The sequence below is a fragment of the Apis mellifera genome, linkage group LG6 (assembly GCF_003254395.2).
Source record: "Apis mellifera strain DH4 linkage group LG6, Amel_HAv3.1, whole genome shotgun sequence".
Lineage (NCBI taxonomy): Eukaryota > Metazoa > Arthropoda > Insecta > Hymenoptera > Apidae > Apis > Apis mellifera.
The window spans coordinates 7,142,663-7,164,149 of NC_037643.1; the positions used below are offsets into that span (position 1 = coordinate 7,142,663).

The window sequence follows — 21,487 nt, forward strand, 5'->3', positions numbered from 1 at the left end:
TTACAAAATATATATTTTCGTTTTGATATTTTCTCCAAGTGGAAGTTTAATTGGTGTCGTACATTACAGATGTCACATGGGGCGAGGAAACGAGATATATATCTTGCGTTTATGCAAACGTAAGAGAAGGCTGCTACGTGGAAAAGGGGTAAATGTTTAACATAGAAAATTCGTAGGAAAACGTGGCATCTTTCTCATGAGCGTACGGATAAAATAGAATATGAATATTGTTGGTGTGAAATGGGAATTAATAGACGAATGAATCTGAAATATTGAAAAGACAAATACAGATGTAGCGTATCTGTTCTGTGCAAATAATCATATTGACAATATTCCTCCTTCGATAAGCGAAGTATTTGGATGTATACGTTCGATCATTGATGATTGATATGAGAGAATGTAAAACGATTTTATTGCAATGATCAGTTCGATAAAGTGCGTTCATTTTTATCACGTATATCATAAAAAAATTACTGGTTCAAGCTCTATTGTTGAATGCAATCATTTGGGATATGTATACATGAATGGCTGACCAGTCGTTGAATGTACTACGCGTTGTCGAGAACCAGTGAAAATTTCCTGCAATAATCAGACGCTACTTACGATGAAAAATATACAGTTTTTTAGTTTCTTTGTCTCGTTGCATCTATATATTATATTATGTTAGATTAGATATTATTTTTTTTAAATATATTGTTTATTTTTATTTTAGGAATGTCGAAAAGAAATGATTAAAATATTGAAAAATTATAGATTGAAATAAGTCTAACGAATAGTATTTAATTAACTTACGTATAAGAATGTTAAAGTTAAAAATTTTTATCAATTCGTTGAATACGAATAAAAGATAATTTCAAAGAAGATAAAGTTTCGTATAATATCGTAACGAAAAACTGTTCCCATTCGTCGTAATTTATCCGACGTAAAAATTTCTTCGTTAAAAAAAAATATCGATAACTTCCTAATTAGCGTTAACGCGGAATCCGCGTTGCCGATGATTCAATAACTCGCCGAAACGAAATACCAACTCGTGTCGGAAGCGAATCTGAAATTGCTCAACGCTCCCTTTCATCCGTATATCCGTCTCTTTCTCTTTCATCCGCCTCGTTCTTACGATCTCACAACATTCATCCAAGTCTGATCCAATAGTACGCGTACGACAGTAGAGACGATTATCCCCAAAACGTCGTGTACGTGGAACATGTGTGCGACTAGTCCCCCCTTCCCCTCCCGATATATTCGATACACATACTCGCTCGCTCGCTCGCGCGCGCTTACATACATACGCGCAGAAACCGTATATACGTATACATCTCATATACGAGACCTGTGTACCGTTGTACTCGCGGGCAAAGCAAAGCGGAGCAGAGCAGAAGTACGCGGAGAAGGGAAGAGCGGAGAGATCCGTGGGTGGATGTGCATCCGGCAACCTGCTGACAACAAGGCCCCCCAATACATGGAGCCAGCCGGCGGTAGAAATTTATACGTGCACGTATCGACGCTCGTATATACGTATGCTCATCCATGTAACATATGTACGCATGGGTCGCGTTAAGTGTAGCGTACCTCTGTGATTCTCACCCGGTACCCAGCTCAGTTCTCCCACCCTCCCACGCTCATACCTCGCGGTCGCGCGCGCGCGCACACACACGCACGTACCGTCTCGCTCTCCCTCTCGCTCTGCCGCCGCCTCCAAACGCCTCCCCCGACCTACCCTCTCGCCGTGATGATCCCTTTCCTCCACGAATCACCCCGCTGCCCGTCACCGCTGTCACCAGGCTGGCAGTCGCATCGTATCGCAAACAAAAGACGAGCGAGCGCGCGCCACTCATCGCTCGCGCTCGATGCGACAGCGAGTGACGTCCCTCCGCTTCCTCCTCTCCTTTGCCCTCCCACATCACTCTACACACCCTTCGACTGCTCCCCCCCGCCTCTCCTCCCCATCGCCGCTTTTCTCGGACCCCGCTGTACTCGCACCGTCGTCGATCTTCTCTTTCCAACCTTCGCCCTTACTCGCCCCCTTTCCACCCACTCCTCATCGCCCCCATCTTTTCCTCGCTTTCGCTCGTTCCTCCGACAAACCGTTTCCTCGTTTCACTTCCTTCCTCTCTTCCCCTCTGCGTCCATCCGTCCCCCCTTTTATCCGATTCTCTCTGTCTATCCTTCTACTCTTTCCACCTCCTTCTCCACCTTCGGCGGAGAGACCTACTCCCTTCCCATCTCTTCTACCCGCTTTCTCTTGTTACCCCTCCTCCTCCTTCTCCACCTACCGCCTCTTACTCCCTCCACCAGCGAACCCATCTCTTCTCTGACTCTCGCTACTCCCTACGATTTCTGTCGGCCTCTTCACTCCCTCACCCACTCCCTCTCTGTGTACTCTCTTCATCTTCCATCGTGTTTCCCTCTCTTCCTCTCTCTCTCTCTCTCCCTCCACCTATCTATCTATCTATCTATCCGTTACTCGTCCTCATTCTCCCGATTTCTCTTTCGTGTTGCGCCTCTCCACACCGACTCACTCATCCCCGATCTCCCCCCCTCGAGCCGCCCCCGCGCTCTTTTCCTCCGTCTCCCTTCGCCCCCGAAACCTAAACCGCCACCGCGTAGTGGTACACCGACACAGATATAGAGTGAGCCGTGCCGGCAGAGCTATCTGTTGTTATCACCAGTTATTTGCATCCCTTCTCGTAGTCGGTGGGGTGGCTGCTGCTGCCTGCTGCGAGCAGGGGGGAAGAAAGGATGGGAGGGTGGGAGGAGGAGGAGGGGGTGGAGGTTATATAGAGGGGCCACAGGGAGACGGACACAGGGGGTTGACGGTGGGGGAGGGGTCTTGAAATTCTCGGGAGCTTTACTTCCCGGGAATATTACACGCCCCGCCGTGAGCTCCCGCCGATTCGAGTGATTCCTCGTCTCCCGTCCTTTTCCAGAACCGTTCCGTTCTTTTGCCAAAGCAGATGCGCAACAACGCGCCCGTATTTATGCCCTTCTCCCTCCCCCCACGTTAGATGAATTTCGATTCGATGGAACGTGTCGACTGTGTTTCGGATTTAATCGGCCGCGGATGCTCTTCTCCTCCTCCTTTGCTTTTGCCTTCGCTTCCTTTTCATCTCTTCTTTTTCTTCTTCTTTCTTTCTTCTTTCTCCTCCTCGCGCGATCCACATCCGCGTTCGGGTGTAAAGTAGTTTTCAGAATTCAAAGCGCGGGGCGATGTGTGTGTGTATGTATGTATGGACGAGGGAAGGAAACGTGTTAAGTTTCGAAGTTGTTTGAAGGAAAATTGGGGGATTAATAAAGGAAGGAGAAAGTCTTTGGAAGAAGGGGAACGGATGGAAAGGAATTTGAGATTCTTTGACACGAAACGAAACGAGATGAAATGTATCACGTCGAAAACGATCAAAATTCTTTAAATATAATATATACTCGATTCGAGTTGAATGAAAGTAGAGAATGGAGAGCGAAAGTTCGTATCGAATATCTAAAATTGGACCGAATATTATATTTGTAACAATATCGTACGTATTTTTAAAATAGGAATAAATACACCGCGTAGATAAATAAATATTTCCATAATTTTCAAATAAAAAAAAAAAAGGAAACTGTCCTCACTGTCAAGAATTAAATATTCACGGCTCAAATATCGATTGACGATGATACGTCAGTCACCATTCACCAACCCTATGGCCAATTCTAGCTAACGGATTAATTCACAGGCCACGTTCGTTATAAGATTACCAGTGCGTAAGTACCCCGTTGAAGCACCCTTAGACCCTTATCGGAGGGGCGCGTTAACGTCGAGGCGATCCCCCTCCCCCCTCCCCTCTTCCCTTTCTACAAACACAACATCGCAATCGCCTCGCTTGCTCCGATTTTCACGTGTCGGGGAGGAAAGGCTGCGCGAGATTTGAATGTTTTCCTTGCATTGTCGGCATGGGAAGTGCACGGGTGTCTCGACTCTAGTAGAAAGGATGCATGAAAAACGAGAGAAAAAGGCGAGACGGAAAGAAAGAAGGAATGGAAGGAAAAAGAAGGAGGGAGAGAGAGAGAGAAAAGGAAGGAAAGGGGAGAAGGAAAGAGAAGCACAGTGTATATTTATAGGCGGAGGGAAAGGGATAAGAGTTGCGCTAAAGAACACCGACGAATCACCGGTGTTTAAAATTCCCGTGAGGCTTCGCGGTTTCGCGCTTCGCGAGAAGGGAGCGGAAGAGAGAGAGAGAGAGAGAGGAAGAATGGGGTTGGTGGGGATCGGGGTTGAAGGGGTTGCTGGAAAGGAGGTGGAGGGCCAAGAGGAAGCGAGGAGAAGGGGTTGAGCGTTCGGAGTCGACAGATTGCCGAGGGGACAAATAAGAGTGTATCCAGTCGCCGAACGCGACGAGGCGAATTTCGGGTAAATTGTTTCCCCCGAGCCCTCCCTCTCCTTCCCTCTTTTCACCCTGCCTCTTCGAATTCTCTCGCCATCGCCCAGAGGAGATTCACCGGTGTCGTCGTCGTCGTCGTCGTCGTGGAAGCGACGATTTAAATTTGGGGTACTTGCCCGCGAGGCGAAGCACCCTTCTGGACTTTGGGCTGGCCTTCACCCCCTCCCCCCCTCTCTTTCTCTCTCCATCGCTCTCTATCTGTCTATCTCGATTGAAGATCATCGATTTCTCTTCCAATCTTCTGTTCCACCGCTTGAGCGTTAACCGCTTCGAGTTTCAAAGGATGCAGTTTATCGATGCGTTATTTTTGAGGAGAGATTTTTTTATTATTTTATTCATCGAGTGAAATTTTTTTTAAGAGAATTTTCGAATCGAGAAATTAATTACATAAATTTAATGGATAAATATTATATGCGTAATGAAAGTCAATGGTTTGGAACATTTTTCTGAAAGGAGAAAACGATAAGATTATCAAACTTTTGAAAGCGTTCGCTTGGAATCGTTATACCTTGACCCGATCCATTGTGCGGTTTCGCGTACTTACAAGGTTGACCTTATTTCTCGTCTATCTCAAAGAGATGCACTTATTACGCGAAAAAGAAAAAAAAAAAGATCTATCGTATATTTTAAAATCTCTGTATTTCATGTATCTCTCGTAATTTATTCACCTCGACGAAAGATATAAAGTTATAAAGTTCGATTGTCTAAAAAATCGTATAACATCGAGACTCTTCGAGACTCTTTTCGACATTTCAATAAACATTCTATTTCATTCCGATATTAATATTTAATCGATGAATATTTAACATATTGGGATTAAATTCAAAATTGTTTATTCGATAATAATAATAATAATAATAATAATTAATATACGAGCATATTTTAACTAAGAAAGGTAAATATCGTGGACACAATGGGAAGAATTAAAGGGGACTTAATCTCTTCCCTTTTAGATACATGGAGGCAGAACCGGAAGCAAGGCTGGCTTAGGGCGGTGCGAGGAGTGTGCTACGAGTGCTTTCGCACATTACCCCCTCGCAACAGGCCAATTAGTGACGTTTCAGGGTCTGATGTGAACGGTCATCCAACTTCCACGTGTAGTGGAAGCCAACGACACAATCCGTGCACCTACGCGACACGAAAAGTCTCGTTAAATAATAAACTCGCGTAGTCTGTTCTCGCACGGTCAATTAACTTTTCCCAACTAAAATCACTTACTCCCTGTTTACAACAATTACGACACCTGGATCTTCTCGTGTTATAATTATCGTAACAATTGTAAATAATTATAAACAATTGTAATTTTTACATTTTTCATCGATGTGCTCACCGTAAACTTCTTCCCCCCTCTCCGTTTTAATTTTATTTTCGACCGACTCGATTAACTTTTCCACTGATCGATCGAGTTCATCGAGCTAACGTGGAAATTAAGCACGCACCGTGCGTACCTATGCAAGCGTGGATTGATCCCTGGTGCATTGAAAGCTACAACGTATGTCCCCGTCCATGGCTTATAACGAAACAGGGATCCATTTCAAATCCTTTAAATTCTGAATCGAAAATCGCTGTTTATCTTTTCGGTCTGTCTGAAGGAAATTCGCTTACTTCCTGTACGCTCTTCCTTTCGAATCCTCGCTGTCTACTTCCTCTCCATATTCATCGATGATTGCCCGATAAATTATTAACTGATTAATTATAAGTAAATAATACAGGCTTCGTTTAATTTTTTTTTCAAGAATCTTTAATAATTCTTTTTTAAATGGAAAGGCATCGCGTTTCTTCCCTTATGTAAAAAACATTCGTTCATTATCTCAAATACATACCCCGTGAAACGATTAAAGCAATTTGAAGAAGAGGAGCGGATTCGAGTTACTACGATCTAAGATTAGACACGACAAAGGCACGCGCTCATTTCAATTCCTTCTTGCATTTAAAGATCGATATTTCGTAGTCGTACGCCGAGATTCTTCTTCCTTTCAGTAGTGTAAACATATCCTCGATACGTCCGTGGAACGCATCGGAGGAAGACGCGAGGAGGAAAGGTGAAGGGGGAAGGAGGAGCGAGAGATACGAGGAGAAAAGATTCTCTCTTTTGCCTATATCTGTTTTCCACTTTTTTTCCATCCCCCCGTGGTGGCAGGCCGTACTCCTCTCCGTCTCCTCCTCCCTCTCCTCATCCCTCCTCATCCCCCCCCTCGGTCGTTTCTCTTCCCTCTTTTTTTAGTGCCGCCCTCTCGTTCCTTTTTCCTTGCTCTTCTTCCCTTCTTCCCATCCTTGTCCGCTCGTCGCGCTCGCACTCCCCGTCCCTTTCTTTTCCATCCTCGCCTCAAAATGTGGCATTCAACAGGGCTTCTACGGTGCTTGCGGTGGTGCGGAATCCGCGCCGGTTTGCCGCGACGCGGGGTGCATCGGGGAAATGATGCGCAGATTGGCCGGATCATCTCAAAAACCACCACCCTCCGCCTCCAGCCCTCCTCCTACTACCGTTCGTCCCCTCTGATTTCTCTCTCTCTCTCTCTCTCACTCCCTCCCTGTCTCTCTACCTCTCTCGCTCCTTCTCTCGCCCCTTGTCGCAGGCTATCTCTGTCATTCTCGCGCCCGTACACTCTCGACTCGTCGACGGCCGCCAGGGATGGAATACAACCCCCACTTTCGCCACTGCCGCCGAACAACCACCCTGCCACCGCTGCCTGCCACGGTGCCCGACGACGAGTGACTGAGTCCTCCGATTATTATCTCATTTGCTGGCACGAGCACCACGCCACGTTACCGTCGCCCGCCAGGATCCCCGTGATAGATCCTCGCTTCCGTGGATCGGCGAGAAGAGCCAACCCCCGGAAACCAGCAACCTGTCGCCTCGTGTACAGGTGAGTACACGATCCTTATTTTCAAACCTGTGTGATTATTTAATTTATCCCTTTTTATTTCGCGCTACCTCGATCTGTTTCTTCTTCTTTTTTTTTTTTTATCAATCCTTGATATTTTTGTTTATTATTATCGTTATTATTATTATTATCCCTTTCGTGACCTTCTCTTTGTCCTTTCGATCCCTCTCTCGACAGAGAGAATATCCAATGAGAAATCGTTGAATGCATGAATATTGGTGTTTTTTTTTATTTTCTTTTTTTCGAAAAGTTGGACTGGTGTTCATTATCTTCGAGGCTATTATGATTCGATTTGTAAGGGTTTCGAACGACGAAGGGAAATATACACGTGGGGAAATTTGATTTGTTGGGGGTGGATTGTCGTTGGAAGATGAAGTGGCAGGCCGACGAAAGATTGGTTCGCGATAATTTATTTCGTTTATATTCGGATGTGAAGTGGAAATCCGAGCGTCTCCGATGTTCTTTTCATCGATTGTATCGAACTCGATTTAATTCATATCGATCCAGAAAGAAATTACGACGGATGGGATGAATGGAAGGGAAAAAACGATAATGGATTTATAAGAGGATCAATTGAAAATTAGTATGTAACGCGAGTATGTTGTGAGTATCGCGTGTCTCCAGTAATAATTCATCCGTGCAATCCTAGATTGGTCCCTACACCCCGCTTTGAACGCGCGTGTTTTCCTCTGTGCGATAATACCGATTATGTGTCCATCATATCGTCATATCGTTCGATTAAATCGAGATGAAATGAAGATCAGTTTACCCCGCACAACTTTGCGTGCATAAAGGTGAAAAATATTAGCGCAAATTTTACTGCGATCCATCTTGAAAAAGAAAGGGGAGAAGAAAAAGAGGAGAGAAGGATTATAGAAATTGTTGCTTATTTAAACGATTGATAAATTAAATAAAAGTTAACTATGTATACATTTAATTATCTCAAAATTTTATCCATAAGATTCGAAAAGATTATTTTCTTTTCTTAAAGATTTTTCCAACTCGTTCGACGTACAACAAATAACAAATCATGCATTTGCAAAAACGTTAAAGAGTTTGGAAAAAGATTTGATTCTCTATCTTCTTCCACCGCAAGAATCTCGAAAATCTCATCCGACCAATTAATCCTCCCTTTCTTCCGTAATCTTTCGCGGTTATCGATTGTACCGCAATTTGTGCACCCTCGAAAGCATTCAAATCCCCCGGCCGTTCCTTTAAACCACGATACGCCACGTCGTTGCCAATCTTAGGCCAACGAAAGAGTTCGCATCGATGCGGCTGCTTTTATTTTATCGTCGGTACACGTATCGCGTTTCGTTATATCTCATCCACGTTTCCCTTCTTTCTTCTCCTTTTTTCCCCTCCCCTCTTCTCTTTATTTTTACGAGCGTGCATACAGAGGAATTACGCAGAGAGAGTTCAACCGTAAAGAAAAAAAAAATAAAAAAGAAATCGAGTTCTACCGCGACTGACATTTTTTTTTCCCCCTTTCCTTCTCTTTTCTCTCCATGCAAAGCGGGATCGTTCCGTGTCTGGTCGCAATAAAAATGTTTATGCGGTCTGTAAAGGGATCGCCTTTGCTCGAAGGGAAAACGAGGAGAATATGGACGGGGAGGAGGACACGAGAGAAGGCGAAATCGGTCGAGATGTCTGTTAAGATTGGAAATTAATTCGCTTCTCGCTTCGAATTTGTTTTCCTTTTTTTCAGATATTGGTAAATAATATTTTGCATCTTTGGTATTAATAAATAGGTATTAATGATAATATCTTAGATAAAAAGGAAAAAGAAAAGAATAAAATATTTCTACATGCAGAGAACGTTTAAATAACTAAGAGAGAATATTAAAATTATTAACGAAGCTGTCAAATACTACGATTTATTATTATATTATTTACTTGTGTGTATGATTATTTAATTTTCTTTCTTCTTCTCTCGAACATATTTTTATTAGGATTCCCTTATCTAGGATTCTTCTACTTAATTACACGAGCAGGGAGAATCAAAGAGGAAATTAATCGAGCGTGAATGGAAAAGCGATAAATGGAAATTAGATATGCAACGAAGTTACGAAATTGAAATTTGATATTTTGATAAAGATATGAAAGAGAGGCGAGAGGAAAAATTCTCGGTTTAATTTTTTCTTAAACAGAATTTACTTATAATACGCGATAGCAATTCGAATAAGCGCACAATGTATTTCCAAACAACAATCGTGCATGCATTCGTGGTATATAAGAAATTTAGGAAAAGCGAAAACACGAGAACGGGAAAAAGGAAAGGAGAAGCTAACGAGAAACACAGAGGCATAGAGAACACAGAGAAGACCTATAAAGGAAGCAAATAGATGAAAGTGGATTAAAACCTGGATGAAAGCAAACGAAAATATAAAAGATCGTGGAGGAAGCAAGAACACAGAAAAAAAATAGAATAAAAATAAAACGACAGAAATAAAGATAATAATTAAAAAACCAAAAGAAGAAGAAAAGAAAAACCATATACCATATAGAACCATATAAAAACAAAAATATCGTACAATCAAGAACAATGCACATATAGATCCAATAGATCCTAAAACCAACCAACCCCCATTTTTTCCCCACGAAGAAGAATATATTATAACAAAACTATACCAAGAATGAAAGAAAACGAAAATATAAAAGATCGTAGAGGAAGCAAGAACACGAGAAAAAAAATAGAATAAAAATAAAACGACAGAAATAAAGATAATAATTAAACAACCAAAAGAAGAAGAAGAGAAAAACCATATACCATATAGAACCATATAAAAACAAAAATATCGTACAATCAAGAACAATGCACATATAGATCCAATAGATCCTAAAACCACCAACCAACCCCCATTTTTTCCCCACGAAGAAGAATATATTATAACAAAACTATACCAAGAATGAAAGAAAACGAAAATATAAAAGATCGTAGAGGAAGCAAGAACACAGAAAAAAAATAGAATAAAAATAAAACGACAAAAATAAAGATAATAATTAAACAACCAAAAGAAGAAGAAGAGAAAAACCATATACCATATAGAACCATATAAAAACAAAAATATCGTACAACCAAGAACAATGCACATATAGATCCAATAGATCCTAAAACCACCAACCAACCTCCATTTTTTCCCCACGAAGAAGAATATATTATAACAAAACTATACCAAGAATGAAAGAAAACGAAAATATAAAAGATCGTAGAGGAAGCAAGAACACAGAAAAAAAATAGAATAAAAATAAAACGACAAAAATAAAGATAATAATTAAACAACCAAAAGAAGAAGAAGAGAAAAACCATATACCATATAGAACCATATAAAAACAAAAATATCGTACAACCAAGAACAATGCACATATAGATCCAATAGATCCTAAAACCACCAACCAACCTCCATTTTTTCCCCACGAAGAAGAATATATTATAACAAAAGTATACCAAGAATGAAAGAAAACGAAGGAATCGAGACGAGTGGAAGGGAGCAGCGAAGGGATAAGTGAAATCCAAAGGAGCGAGCGTCAAAGAAAGAAAGAAAGAGAGAGAGAGAGAGAGGAGGAGGAAATGAATTGGACGAGAAGAGACGAACGAATCGTCGGTTTGGGAGAGGGGGGTATGGAGAAACGAGAGGAGCAGCAATGCAAATATTCGCGGCGACAGAGATTGAAACAATCCGCCAATTAGAATCGTCGACGTGAACGGGATTATGCAGATTCGCGCGGTGGGTGCGCGGACAGAACCGGGGAACGGACTGGCAGCTGCCGCACCGCTCGCTTAATTCAATCCACCGAGTTGTCTTATGAATCGTAAACCGGGCCTTCCTTTTCCCTCCTCCCCCTCAACCGCGTGAAACTGAAACTGTAGAGGGGAGGACGTTGTCTAAGGAGGACGATGATCGTTTCGAGGCCGCGATTTCCACGCCGAATGATAATGCATAACTTGGAGGGGAAGGGAATGGTCGTTCGCTCATGTCAGCTCTGACTTTTTGTCGGGGAAAGGAAGATTGTTTGATAAATAAAAATTGGAAAAAAATGTGGATCGTAATTTATTAATCGGGGAAATGATAATATAAGATGAATTGGAGAGGGTGGTTACGTTTTGTTTGGAGAGAATCTCTTTAAGAGATTTTTCTTTTTTAGAGGAGGATAGAAGAGGTTGGAAAATTTTAACTGATAGTCAGAGGTACGATAAGATCGGCTTTGTAATTGTACGCGTTTATGGCATACGAATCAAAGCTGCCTCATTTTTAATAGAGATCATCTTCCTTTCTGAAAGGAATAAAATGACAAAGGTCATGGTGGTTAATGTCAATCAACTATCCTACTTCGTGATATATATCAACGTTTTTTTATTGTGCAGTGAAAAATCCATTTTGGAAGAGAAATAATCGCCTTGTTAAATGCACTTTCTCTAGGATCGTATTATTCTCTCTACAGTTTCCGATAAATCTCGTATACAAAGATGTTGTTTCGCGCGAAACAATCTCGTGAAAGAGGAATACGAAACGCTATCATCCATTAAAGAAGCGATACAACTTGGAATTTGAAGGTTGACTACCAGAGGGGAAGATTGAAATGTATATTGCGATTTTTAAAGGACACTTAAATAGGATATTACGAGGGTTGACGGTGAAAATGTGTTACCATTGACTTTTAGGGGAAGGAGAAAGAGAGAGGGAGGGAAAGAGAGGGAGAGCCTAGAGGGGGATAAATTGTTTCGCGCAAGAGAATCTCAAGTAAATACTCGCTTCTCGAGATACTTTCCTCGAGGTTTCTTTATATCCCCCCGCTGGTAATAGAATAAAGAGTCGACCACGCAATGGAAATTCTCACTTTTTGCATAATTGACGTATCCTCGGGAGCGTAGCGGCACGTTGAATTATTTTATCTCGGGGAGGAGGGCGGAGGTAATGTGATTTAAATACGAGGGAGCAAGAGAGAAGATGCTGTGTAACGTTTCCATAAAGTATTAGAGGGGGATGTAAATTTCGCTGCAATTCTTTCCCTCTCTCTCTCTTTCGTCGTTGAATTTTTACAACGTCATAGAAGGATAAAAAAAAAAAAGAAACGAGGAAAGGATCGAATAAAGTGGTCTCGCGAAATTAATGATCCCACAAGAAGATCTACTTCGTGTTGTTCGAAGCTTGACTCGAGACAACCGAGGACCACTGAATTCCTCCAAGCTTTAAAATTTCCTGTTTGAGAGGCTCGCAATGGAAACGCGTCTCTATTGTCTTCCAGCTATCGCGGGGAAAGGGGGGAGAAAAATCGTTTCGCGTCTCCTGGGATTCTTTCGAGGAAAAAGTACGAACGACATCCGCGATGCTTCGACTATTTTTAACATTACTTTATTATTTTATCGAAAATTTAAATAGATAACGAATCTCTTTCTCTTCCATTTTTTTTTAGTGAAAAATCTTCAAGAAAAATTCATATTGTCATCCCCTATTCGTCCAAATAAATTCGGAATTTCTTTTTCTCTTCCATTTTTTTTTTAGTGAAAAATCTTCAAGAAAAATTCATATTATCATCCCCTATTCGTCCAAATAAATTCGGGATTTCTTTTTCTCTTCCATTTTTTTTTATAATAAAAAATTTTCAAGAAAAATTCATGTCATCTCCTATTCGTCCAAATAAATTCTTTAAGAAACGATCAAAAATGATTCGGCGTTAAAAGGGGAGGAGGAGAGGAGGAAGAAGTCGTTTCTTTTCATCAAAGATCGAATATTTCTTCGCGTAACGACAGAATAATAATATTCCGAAGGGGGGAGGGGAAAGGGAATAAAAACCGTGACGATTCTGACCGTTTCACGCTCACTTCGGAGAGGAATCGAAAAGATTTTCGATGTTGAAACGACGATGCGGAGACGGCGGGAATTATGGGCGAGCTGCGCCACTGACGACGACGAGAGAGAGAGAGCCCGTATTTATCACGAAGAGTAAAACTGACAGCAGTCCATTTCCTGTTCGTCCTGCCTGTCTGGCTGAACATAATATCTTCTGACGAAACAACGTGGACGCCGTTTGTTTGGGAAACAATGGACCGAAACAATACCCAATCCCTCCTCGGTGGCGCGGACACGGATACAGACCACCATTTCCACGCCCCACGTTACGTATTATTCTCTCTTTCCATCGACGAAAGAATCTTGGGCGCGGGGAAAAGGCTCGGTTGAATTCTCGCGACAAACATTTTTTTTCATCTCGCCGATCTCTCTCTTAATTTCGCAAAAATGCATTCCCCTCCCCTTGGAAGATTTTTCTCTCAAATTATGATTTATACGTGATTTATACGCGTGATAATAGAATTCTATTTTATTTCTCATCCCCCAAGAAATCGTTTGTTATATTCCATTCTCTCTAAATTAATCGATCGAAGGATTATATAAGGGTGTTGATGAAACTTATTTAACTTATTTAATCACTAATTTTATTCCATCTTCTTTTGTTGGGTTCAAAGATGTGGAATATACATAGATGAGTGTTGATGGCAACTTTAGGCAGCTTAAGCGCTTAACAAGTGTTCTGTGAAGTGATTGGATAAAGTGATAATTGATCATCGAAATTTAAATATAAAAATTCAATATATATGTTTATTAAATATATTTCAAAATAAATGTTCATACGAACTGTATCGATCTAACATTTACATTGCTTACGTGTAATAAATAAATTGAAATTTTATTTTACCAATTTAATCAATTAATTTTTAGGGAATATCATGAAAAGAAATTAATTACTCGATGGAAGAGATTGAGAGAATCAAATCACACAAAGATTTGTACAATAAAATTATAAAGTTCCTAATAATTTCGAAGAAGTTTTATATATATATCTGAATCTCGAAGATCCGTCGGATGTGGGGAACCTTGCTAATTACTAATTGTTCCCCGGCTCGATTGTTCATACGAGCCTGGCTCCAAGTTTAATTGAAATACCTACGATCGTAGATTCTCATTAACGATTTGCCTTGGGATTCCTCGCGAAGACGTTGGGCGCGAAACCGAACGTGCACTTGACAGAAATTAGTAATCCTTAATGGATGACGCGAAGCAAGCCTTGCCTGTATTACTCCCTTATCCAGTCATATAGGCGTTGCCTTGCCTCTTACACTCGACAATGGAGGATATTCAATTAATTTCTGAAGACAATAGTAGCGCGTCTTCGCTCCCACGATTCCACGTTCACATCTCCATCTTCCCCCTCCCTCGATCGTTCAGGATACGTGTATTTCGATCTCTGCAAGAATATTAATTGCGCTAATGAGAAATATATATATCGAAATTAAAAACGAATGACAAGGAAGATTCAATTACACGACAGATTAATTGTATTAATTAATTATAATCGTTTTATCGCATCTGGAACATATTAAAAATTAATCCACTTGCAATCTAACACTTTGCAACTTCTCCAGCGAATCGTCCCCTGAAACCAAGAGCAGAAACATGACGACGACCACGGGCGATCCCTCGACGCTGAAGAGTCCAGCCTCGTTGTCCGGCGGCGACCTGGTCTCCCGCCTTCTGGCGGCGACGCCGCCCTACTTGTACAACGTGCCCTTGACGCCGCACAGCTTCTTCTTCAGCGAGATGTTGCGCTCGTTCGTGCAGGCGAAGAGCGAGGTCTCGTCGGCCAGCAACGCGTCGACGAGCGTCCCACGCCGCCGCAAGAGATCGTGGAGGGACGCTCGGGATCGGCCGTTGGAGTTGACCACGAAGGAGAGGCAGCAGCATCACCAACACCATCACCACCACCACCACCACCATCAACAACAGCAGCAACAACAACAGCAACAACAACAACAACAATCGACGATGGATAAATACTTCCAACACGGGCAACAGCAGGCGGAGGCGAGATTGGAGAACGGAAATAAGCAGAGCGACGGGGGCTACGACCCGGCCAGCAAAGTGGGCAACTTCGAGCAGAAGCCGAGCTTCGACATGTTGAAACCGGTGGACGAGGGGAAGGCCGAGTTCGGGAAGCAGAGCAAGTGCTTCTTCGACGAGAGGCCCCGCCACTTCGAGCAGGCCCAACCGCCCGAGGCGATGTTCCCAGGCGAGTTGCAGAAGGTGAAGCCCGAGGAGACCCACTCGACCGAGCGCAAGAGCTGCAATTACAACGACAGGAGCTCGTACGACGCGAAGGGGAACCCGTTGGGTAATCAAGAGCTGCTCCTGTCGGACCAGAAGAAGCTCGACTTCTCGAGGAACTTCCTCCCCGGCCTGCCGCCACGGGGCTGCGAAATGCTGCCGTCCGTGAAAGGGTTCGGCCTGGCAGGGAACGTGGCGGCCGCCAACCCGACGGAATTCCTCCCCGGCCCCCTCTGGTACCCGCCCTACCCGATCCCTCAATCGTACCCGGGCATCGACCCCCTGCACTTCTTCATCGATCTCCGCGTGTCCGGCCACATTTGGGACAGGAAGCTGAGCGAGAGGCAGCTCCCGTTCAAAGGGAAGCATTGCTCCGCCTTCAGCGTGCCCCAGTCCAAGGAGTACAACAGCAACAGACCGTTGAACTTGACCAGGGACGAGGCTGGGACGTCGAAGAGCGGGGAGGAAAATCCACGCGGCACCAATTACATCCTCAGACACTTGACCAGGACGTACAGGGACATAGGCCAGGCGAGGAAAGGGCCCAGGAGCGAAACCTCCGGGGAGAGCGAGGATAATTCCAAGGACGTTGATAACAATAGTGGGTGTTTAAACTTGTCTTTTATATATATGTTATTTTTAATATTCGAGGTAATTTTAACGACATTATGGAACGAGACAGTTGGTTGCTTTTATCTTTGCTCTGATAATACTTCTTTTCAATGTTATTCTGAAAAATTCTCTTCTTCGTTGAATACAGTTTTTCTATCCGCTTTTAGAGAAAACTGTCTTGATAGAAAAGCAATAGTTTCTTTTTATGATGAATAAGGAAGATCAATCTTAAATTATTGATTAATTTTAAAAATTTTGAAACGCAGGCGAGAGGTCCCCGAAGCAGGAGGACACGACGAGCCCGGAAGAGGAGAGGAAAGATCTTCGAGCGTTGATAGGGTTGGAGTTGGTCGTGGATTACGTGAAAGAGCCGAAGGGGGATACCTCGAACGAGCAGACTTCGCAAGTAACCGAATAACTCGTGAAAATCGAGCCATCCTTTTTTTCGTTATCGCCTGTATAAATTAGCGCGTAGCTCGTCGACACTTTTACCGACCTGATTTTCACTTCGACCACTTCGTATAGAGAGAGAGACTTAAAAAGAAAAAAAAAAGAAAAGACGCGGAAACTTGTTTCGATCGTTGCAGAAGAAATCAAAAACGGATCGTCAATATTAGATTTGCCAATTGCTGTATATCGCGTTATACTTAACGATAAACAATATATTTCGTATCCTCTTGTGAATCTCTTAATTTCTTAATATCACGAACGAATTTTTTTTTTAGAGACATTTCTAATTTATTATAATTGATGAATCGAGTAACGAATTTTCCGAGATATTCTTTTACCTTAATTTCCTTTTTATTCGAATATTTGAATATTTAGAAACAACTTTGCACATTTAGAGATAATTAAAAAAAACTAGCAGCCTCGAACTTTCATCTGGTGCTATCCTGACAGTGTACATCGATCGATGTGATCGAACGTGTAACACATAGCGTCTTTCTTTTCGATATCCTTATCACTTATCGAGGTTCTTCACTTCGTGCAATCCGTGTCTGTTATTTCTTCCAAGGCTCGAGAGAGGGTCATTTTCTTAGCGAGGAGAGAAAAGATCGTAGAGATCTGTTTCGTGGATACGCCTCCACGTTTCCAAATTCGACTGTATGTGATATGCGATGTACATATTATATAGTAGCGTTCTATTGTATCTATATGTATTAATAGAAATCATTCGACTCCTGTATATTGAACGTAATAAAAGTAATGCGACACAATCAATCGTGGACGTGTTCTTTCCATCGAAATACCCCTACTTTCATTGCTAAGAGAAAAAAGCCACGTTTGAAAAAATGTAGCTCGAAGACTTTCGATTGATTCCTTTAACGAATGAAGAAATATTGTCGAACTCGATTTTTCGGAAATGAATGAAACAGAAGGTAAGGGACGGTGCATGCTTTGTGGTAGTGCTTCTTCACTTCTCTGACTGCGCCACTACCACTCGTTATAATCGGGAGTACCCTCGAGGAGACGCTCACACACACACGCACGATCCGTCATATTCAGCCCCCGATATGGTCACACCCTCTCATCGGCCTCTTATTCGGGTTATTTGACTAATAAACTTCTACCCGAGTCTCCTCTCCTCGATCGAGACGCTAGTTTCGCCTCTCCTCGACAGGCCTCTCTTTGACGCGGCCGTTGACAGAGGACAATTAGGGGAACACCCGAGTGTGTGCGCGGAATGACAAGAGATACGTGGCTTTTAGGGACGAGGGCAAATCTGTGACGGGGGATATCGATCCGCCGTCTCATTTGCAAAGGAAAAGTTGAATGGAAAAGTTGGATGGGCGATGTTCAAGCGCGATTAGACGCGCCTTCCTGTAGAAATTTTATTTATCTCTTATTTATCTCTAAAATTAAGTCTTGTTTTCTTTTAATAACGAATTTGAAAGATTTCGAAGGAAATCTCGTGCAATTGATGTTCAAGAAGATTGTTAATTTTGTACAGTATCGATGAAATTTTATATATCTAATATGTTTATTAGAGAATCAAATTTATATTATATCTTAGAAGGTTACGTAATAAATTTAAAATCAGGTTTACTCTACTTCTCCCTTTATGAAGAAAACGAACAATTGATATATTAATCGATATAAATGATATTCTTCCTTGAAATTATTTCACATGCTAAATTTAAACCGTGATTCAAACGTGGCATCGTGAAGATCGCTTCACCCTTGTTGCTCCTATCAATTTTCGCTATTTTGCGGCTCTGGAATCACACACAATGACATCATTCGATCCGAGTCTCTTAACAGGTGCTTCGACTAATTTGTAGCGCGTGATCGGTGTAGCTCCTCTTTGTTCGCTTCGATGGACGAGGCTTTTCCGCTCCTGAAACCGTGTACACCTAATTCGAACGTTAATACGACATTTATGGTATTACTGTGGAAATGGAAACGTACGTTGATATTTGGAAAATTTTCCGGTTAATAGGATTAATCGATATTCACCCAGATTCGTCTACCTTTAATCCGCCATTGTTATCGATTCTCGATTTGACAGTTGTTATTGTCATCATTATTATTATTATTAAAAAATGAAAGAGAAATGAAATTATTGTAATTTCTTTTTAGCGAAAAATTCATCCAATTTTTTCTCACGTTCAATTTTGTCTCGCAATTACTTCCTCAATCGTTCCTTTTTTTTTTCTTTTCATTTTTGCTAGAAAACTTTTAAAAAAGGAAATGTAAAATATAAACGGATTGTACGGACGAAAGTACATGAATGCGCAATAAAGGTGTACTTCGAAAGACAATTGTCTGATCTATCCAATTTATTTTTAATCACGATTTAAAAAAATGTAGTTTTTAGAGAAAAGAAACTCACCTTTTTAATGGGGAATGTATCTTATCATCAATTCGATCCTGGAGTCTCCAGGAAAGCTGAGATTTCGCGAAGAATCGCGAAGAGCAGGCTAAGTTAAATCGATGTATCGATTTTCATTCTCGTTGTTAAACCCGCCCATTCACAGGAAGATCACTGAAACAATCGCAAGAATAAGAATTGTATTCCGTGTACGGAGAAAGAAGGTGAAGATAAAAATAAAAATAATGAAACTACCTCCGTGACAACTGGCAGATCCATTAATCCATCCAGTAAGGCGATTACAAGCCATTCTCTGTGGAATGATTAATCAAGAGTAAAGAAACAAGCAATAATTTCCTATTGATCTGGCTATGAACGAAAGAACAAGCGAAAAATAGAAGCATTTTGGGAAAATTGATGAAAATTGTTTTATTACGATGATTGAAAATTGAATACGGAGTTTAATACATTTGTATATTATTCGTGAATGTGTTATTTATCATTTTTCACCGATTTACTCCGAGGTGTCCAATTACATCCATTTTTATTCTCTATGATCGATCGCTTTTTAACAATTTCGAATTAGAAACGAACACGAGAAGTAACGAAATTTTAACATTAAATTGGACAATTTCAGAATTTATCTGAACTTGCATAAATAGATTTCTAACTAATAAAAATTTGTACGATTTTTCTTCTCTCCTTTCTCACAGATGCATCTTGTATCGTTTACATTCTCTTAAGCAACTTAAGAATAACAATCTCTTCAATAACAAGAGATAAGCCGTGGGGAAGGGAACGTTTCGCGAACGGAACGCTCGCGACTCCAGCATTAACATACGTGTAGAAAGAGGAGCGAAGGAGAGGAAGAGCGAAAGGAAGAGAGAGAAAGGGTGAATATTAAGCGGAAAATCTCTAGCTGCTCCGTCAGCAGCTTTTGCATTCCGTTGGTTAGTCCCCCTGAAACGATCCAACGATTATGAACACCGAGGTGGAAAATAAATTGCGGAACTCTAAACTGAGAGTACGTGGCGCACATTCACGGGGGATAGATACCGATAGGTCCCCCTCCCCTCCCCCCGATTTATTGTTCGAGTTCGAACTGTCGTTCGGTTTAAAGGCAGAAAACACGGCTTTCACTCGGGGGTGAAAGCGGAACGGGGGCAGCGAACGTGGAGGAGGGAGAGGTGAGCGGGCGGTGCATGTGCATTATTGGAACGCGACGAGAGATTAAAAACGACTTTTTCCAAAGGATCGGTTCCATTGACTGGGGTGCATTGCGGCGAGTCCTGAATAATGCATGAAATTTGTTCCCCGGAATCGAATCGCTTCTCTCGTCACCGCCCGGCACCGGGACAAGAGAGCGGGCATAAATCTAAATAATTTCAACCCTCGAATTTTTATTATTCCTATGACTACGTCTGCGCCTCCCGCGTTTTGAATATGCATGCCTCGCTTCCCGCATCCCACTTCGACCTCGAGTGTTCCACCTTTTGCGTGGAACCAACTCTTCCCCGCAATCACGATCACTGCGCCTTGCACTTATAGATCGTCAAACGTTGTTAAACGATCGCTTAGAGCTCGCTTGTTTCGAATAAATTTCGATTAGACCGAAAGGAGATCAACTAGGAGAAATTCGATTAATGTCTTCTTTTAACCGTAGATCATCCAATTTTCAATGATATTCCTTCAATTGGTCACGCTTTTGTAGCTGTAACTTTAAAAATAAAACGAGAAATATATGTTAAGAAAAATAATATATATATATATCGTGGTTGAATAGAGAATTTAATATTAAAAATTTAGTAGAAGTCGGTCATTACTCACTCGGGGAATCTCGATAAATCACGGAAAGTATTAACGAGCAGCGAAGATGACACCGGATCTTTCCCCATTCCTTTCTCTTCCTTCGCCGGCCATGAAATATAGCCGACAACTTTTCTCATACTTGAGAGTTTTCCTTAGAAGCATACTGTACTATGGAGAAAAGGGTAGGAGAAAGGGGAAAGTTATAAAGTGGTTGAGAATGAAAACTACAACATAACACCACAAAGAGTAAAACTCTGTAATATTGATAACGCAAGAATTATATATTTTTTACAATTAATTCCTTCCTTCAAGAATGTAAGAATGTAATATATAAATAAAATAATATATAAATAAATAAAATAAATATATAAATAAATTAAGAAATTCCCATATTATTTTCATATTTATGGGTAATAATTAGAGGTAGTTTTCTTGAATTATTAAAATATATATAGAGATGAATATACACAAATACGTATATTTTAATTATGTTGTTAAAATTCTAGCTTTGAAAAGCGAGCTTCTAATGTGCAGTAATCTTTAATAAAAAACTAGTAATTAATTTTTAATGTTACATTTCGCACATAATAAAAGATATCAGGAACCGCATAATCAAAATTAATGGCATGTTTTCTCTATTCTTCTCGAGCAATATTCTTCTTTTCTATCACGAATACCTCTTTGCATATTCTGTTTTTCTATTAATAAGTCGGAGCTTTTAGTGACCATTCGCGAGATGGTGCCACGAATAAATAAAATTTATTCCATCTACAGTTTATAAGGAAAAGAAACAGCAATTTTATATTCATAAATACTTGTTTGAGAAATATTGTAAATGAACTAATATGCAAATAT

At 41.3% G+C, this 21,487-nt stretch overlaps 1 protein-coding gene and 1 long non-coding RNA gene across 2 annotated transcripts; one reads left to right on the plus strand and one right to left on the minus strand.

Moving 5' to 3' along the window:
* The first annotated feature begins 6,838 nt into the window (after positions 1-6,838).
* On the plus strand, positions 6,839-17,232 carry LOC409293. Its single transcript, XM_006564119.3, has 3 exons — positions 6,839-7,279; positions 14,721-16,000; positions 16,278-17,232. The coding sequence occupies exons 2-3, from the start codon at positions 14,752-14,754 to the stop codon at positions 16,427-16,429; spliced, it is 1,401 nt and encodes a 466-aa protein (XP_006564182.3). The 5' UTR covers positions 6,839-7,279; positions 14,721-14,751; the 3' UTR covers positions 16,430-17,232.
* LOC107964672 lies at positions 16,511-20,966 on the minus strand. The gene is made up of 2 exons (XR_001703586.2): positions 18,845-20,966; positions 16,511-18,687 (listed from the first exon to the last, which is right to left on the minus strand). It is a non-coding gene; the product is annotated as an uncharacterized LOC107964672 (long non-coding RNA).
* Between the last annotated feature and the right edge of the window lie 521 nt (positions 20,967-21,487).

Excerpts from the sequence above, each read along its gene's own strand:
- LOC409293 (XM_006564119.3), top strand. The coding sequence starts at position 14,752 with ATGACGACGACCACGGGCGATCCCTCGACGCTGAAGAGTCCAGCCTCG. Across the intron at positions 16,001-16,277 it reads CAAGGACGTTGATAACAATA|GCGAGAGGTCCCCGAAGCAG; the intron begins GTGGGTGTTTAA and ends TTTGAAACGCAG.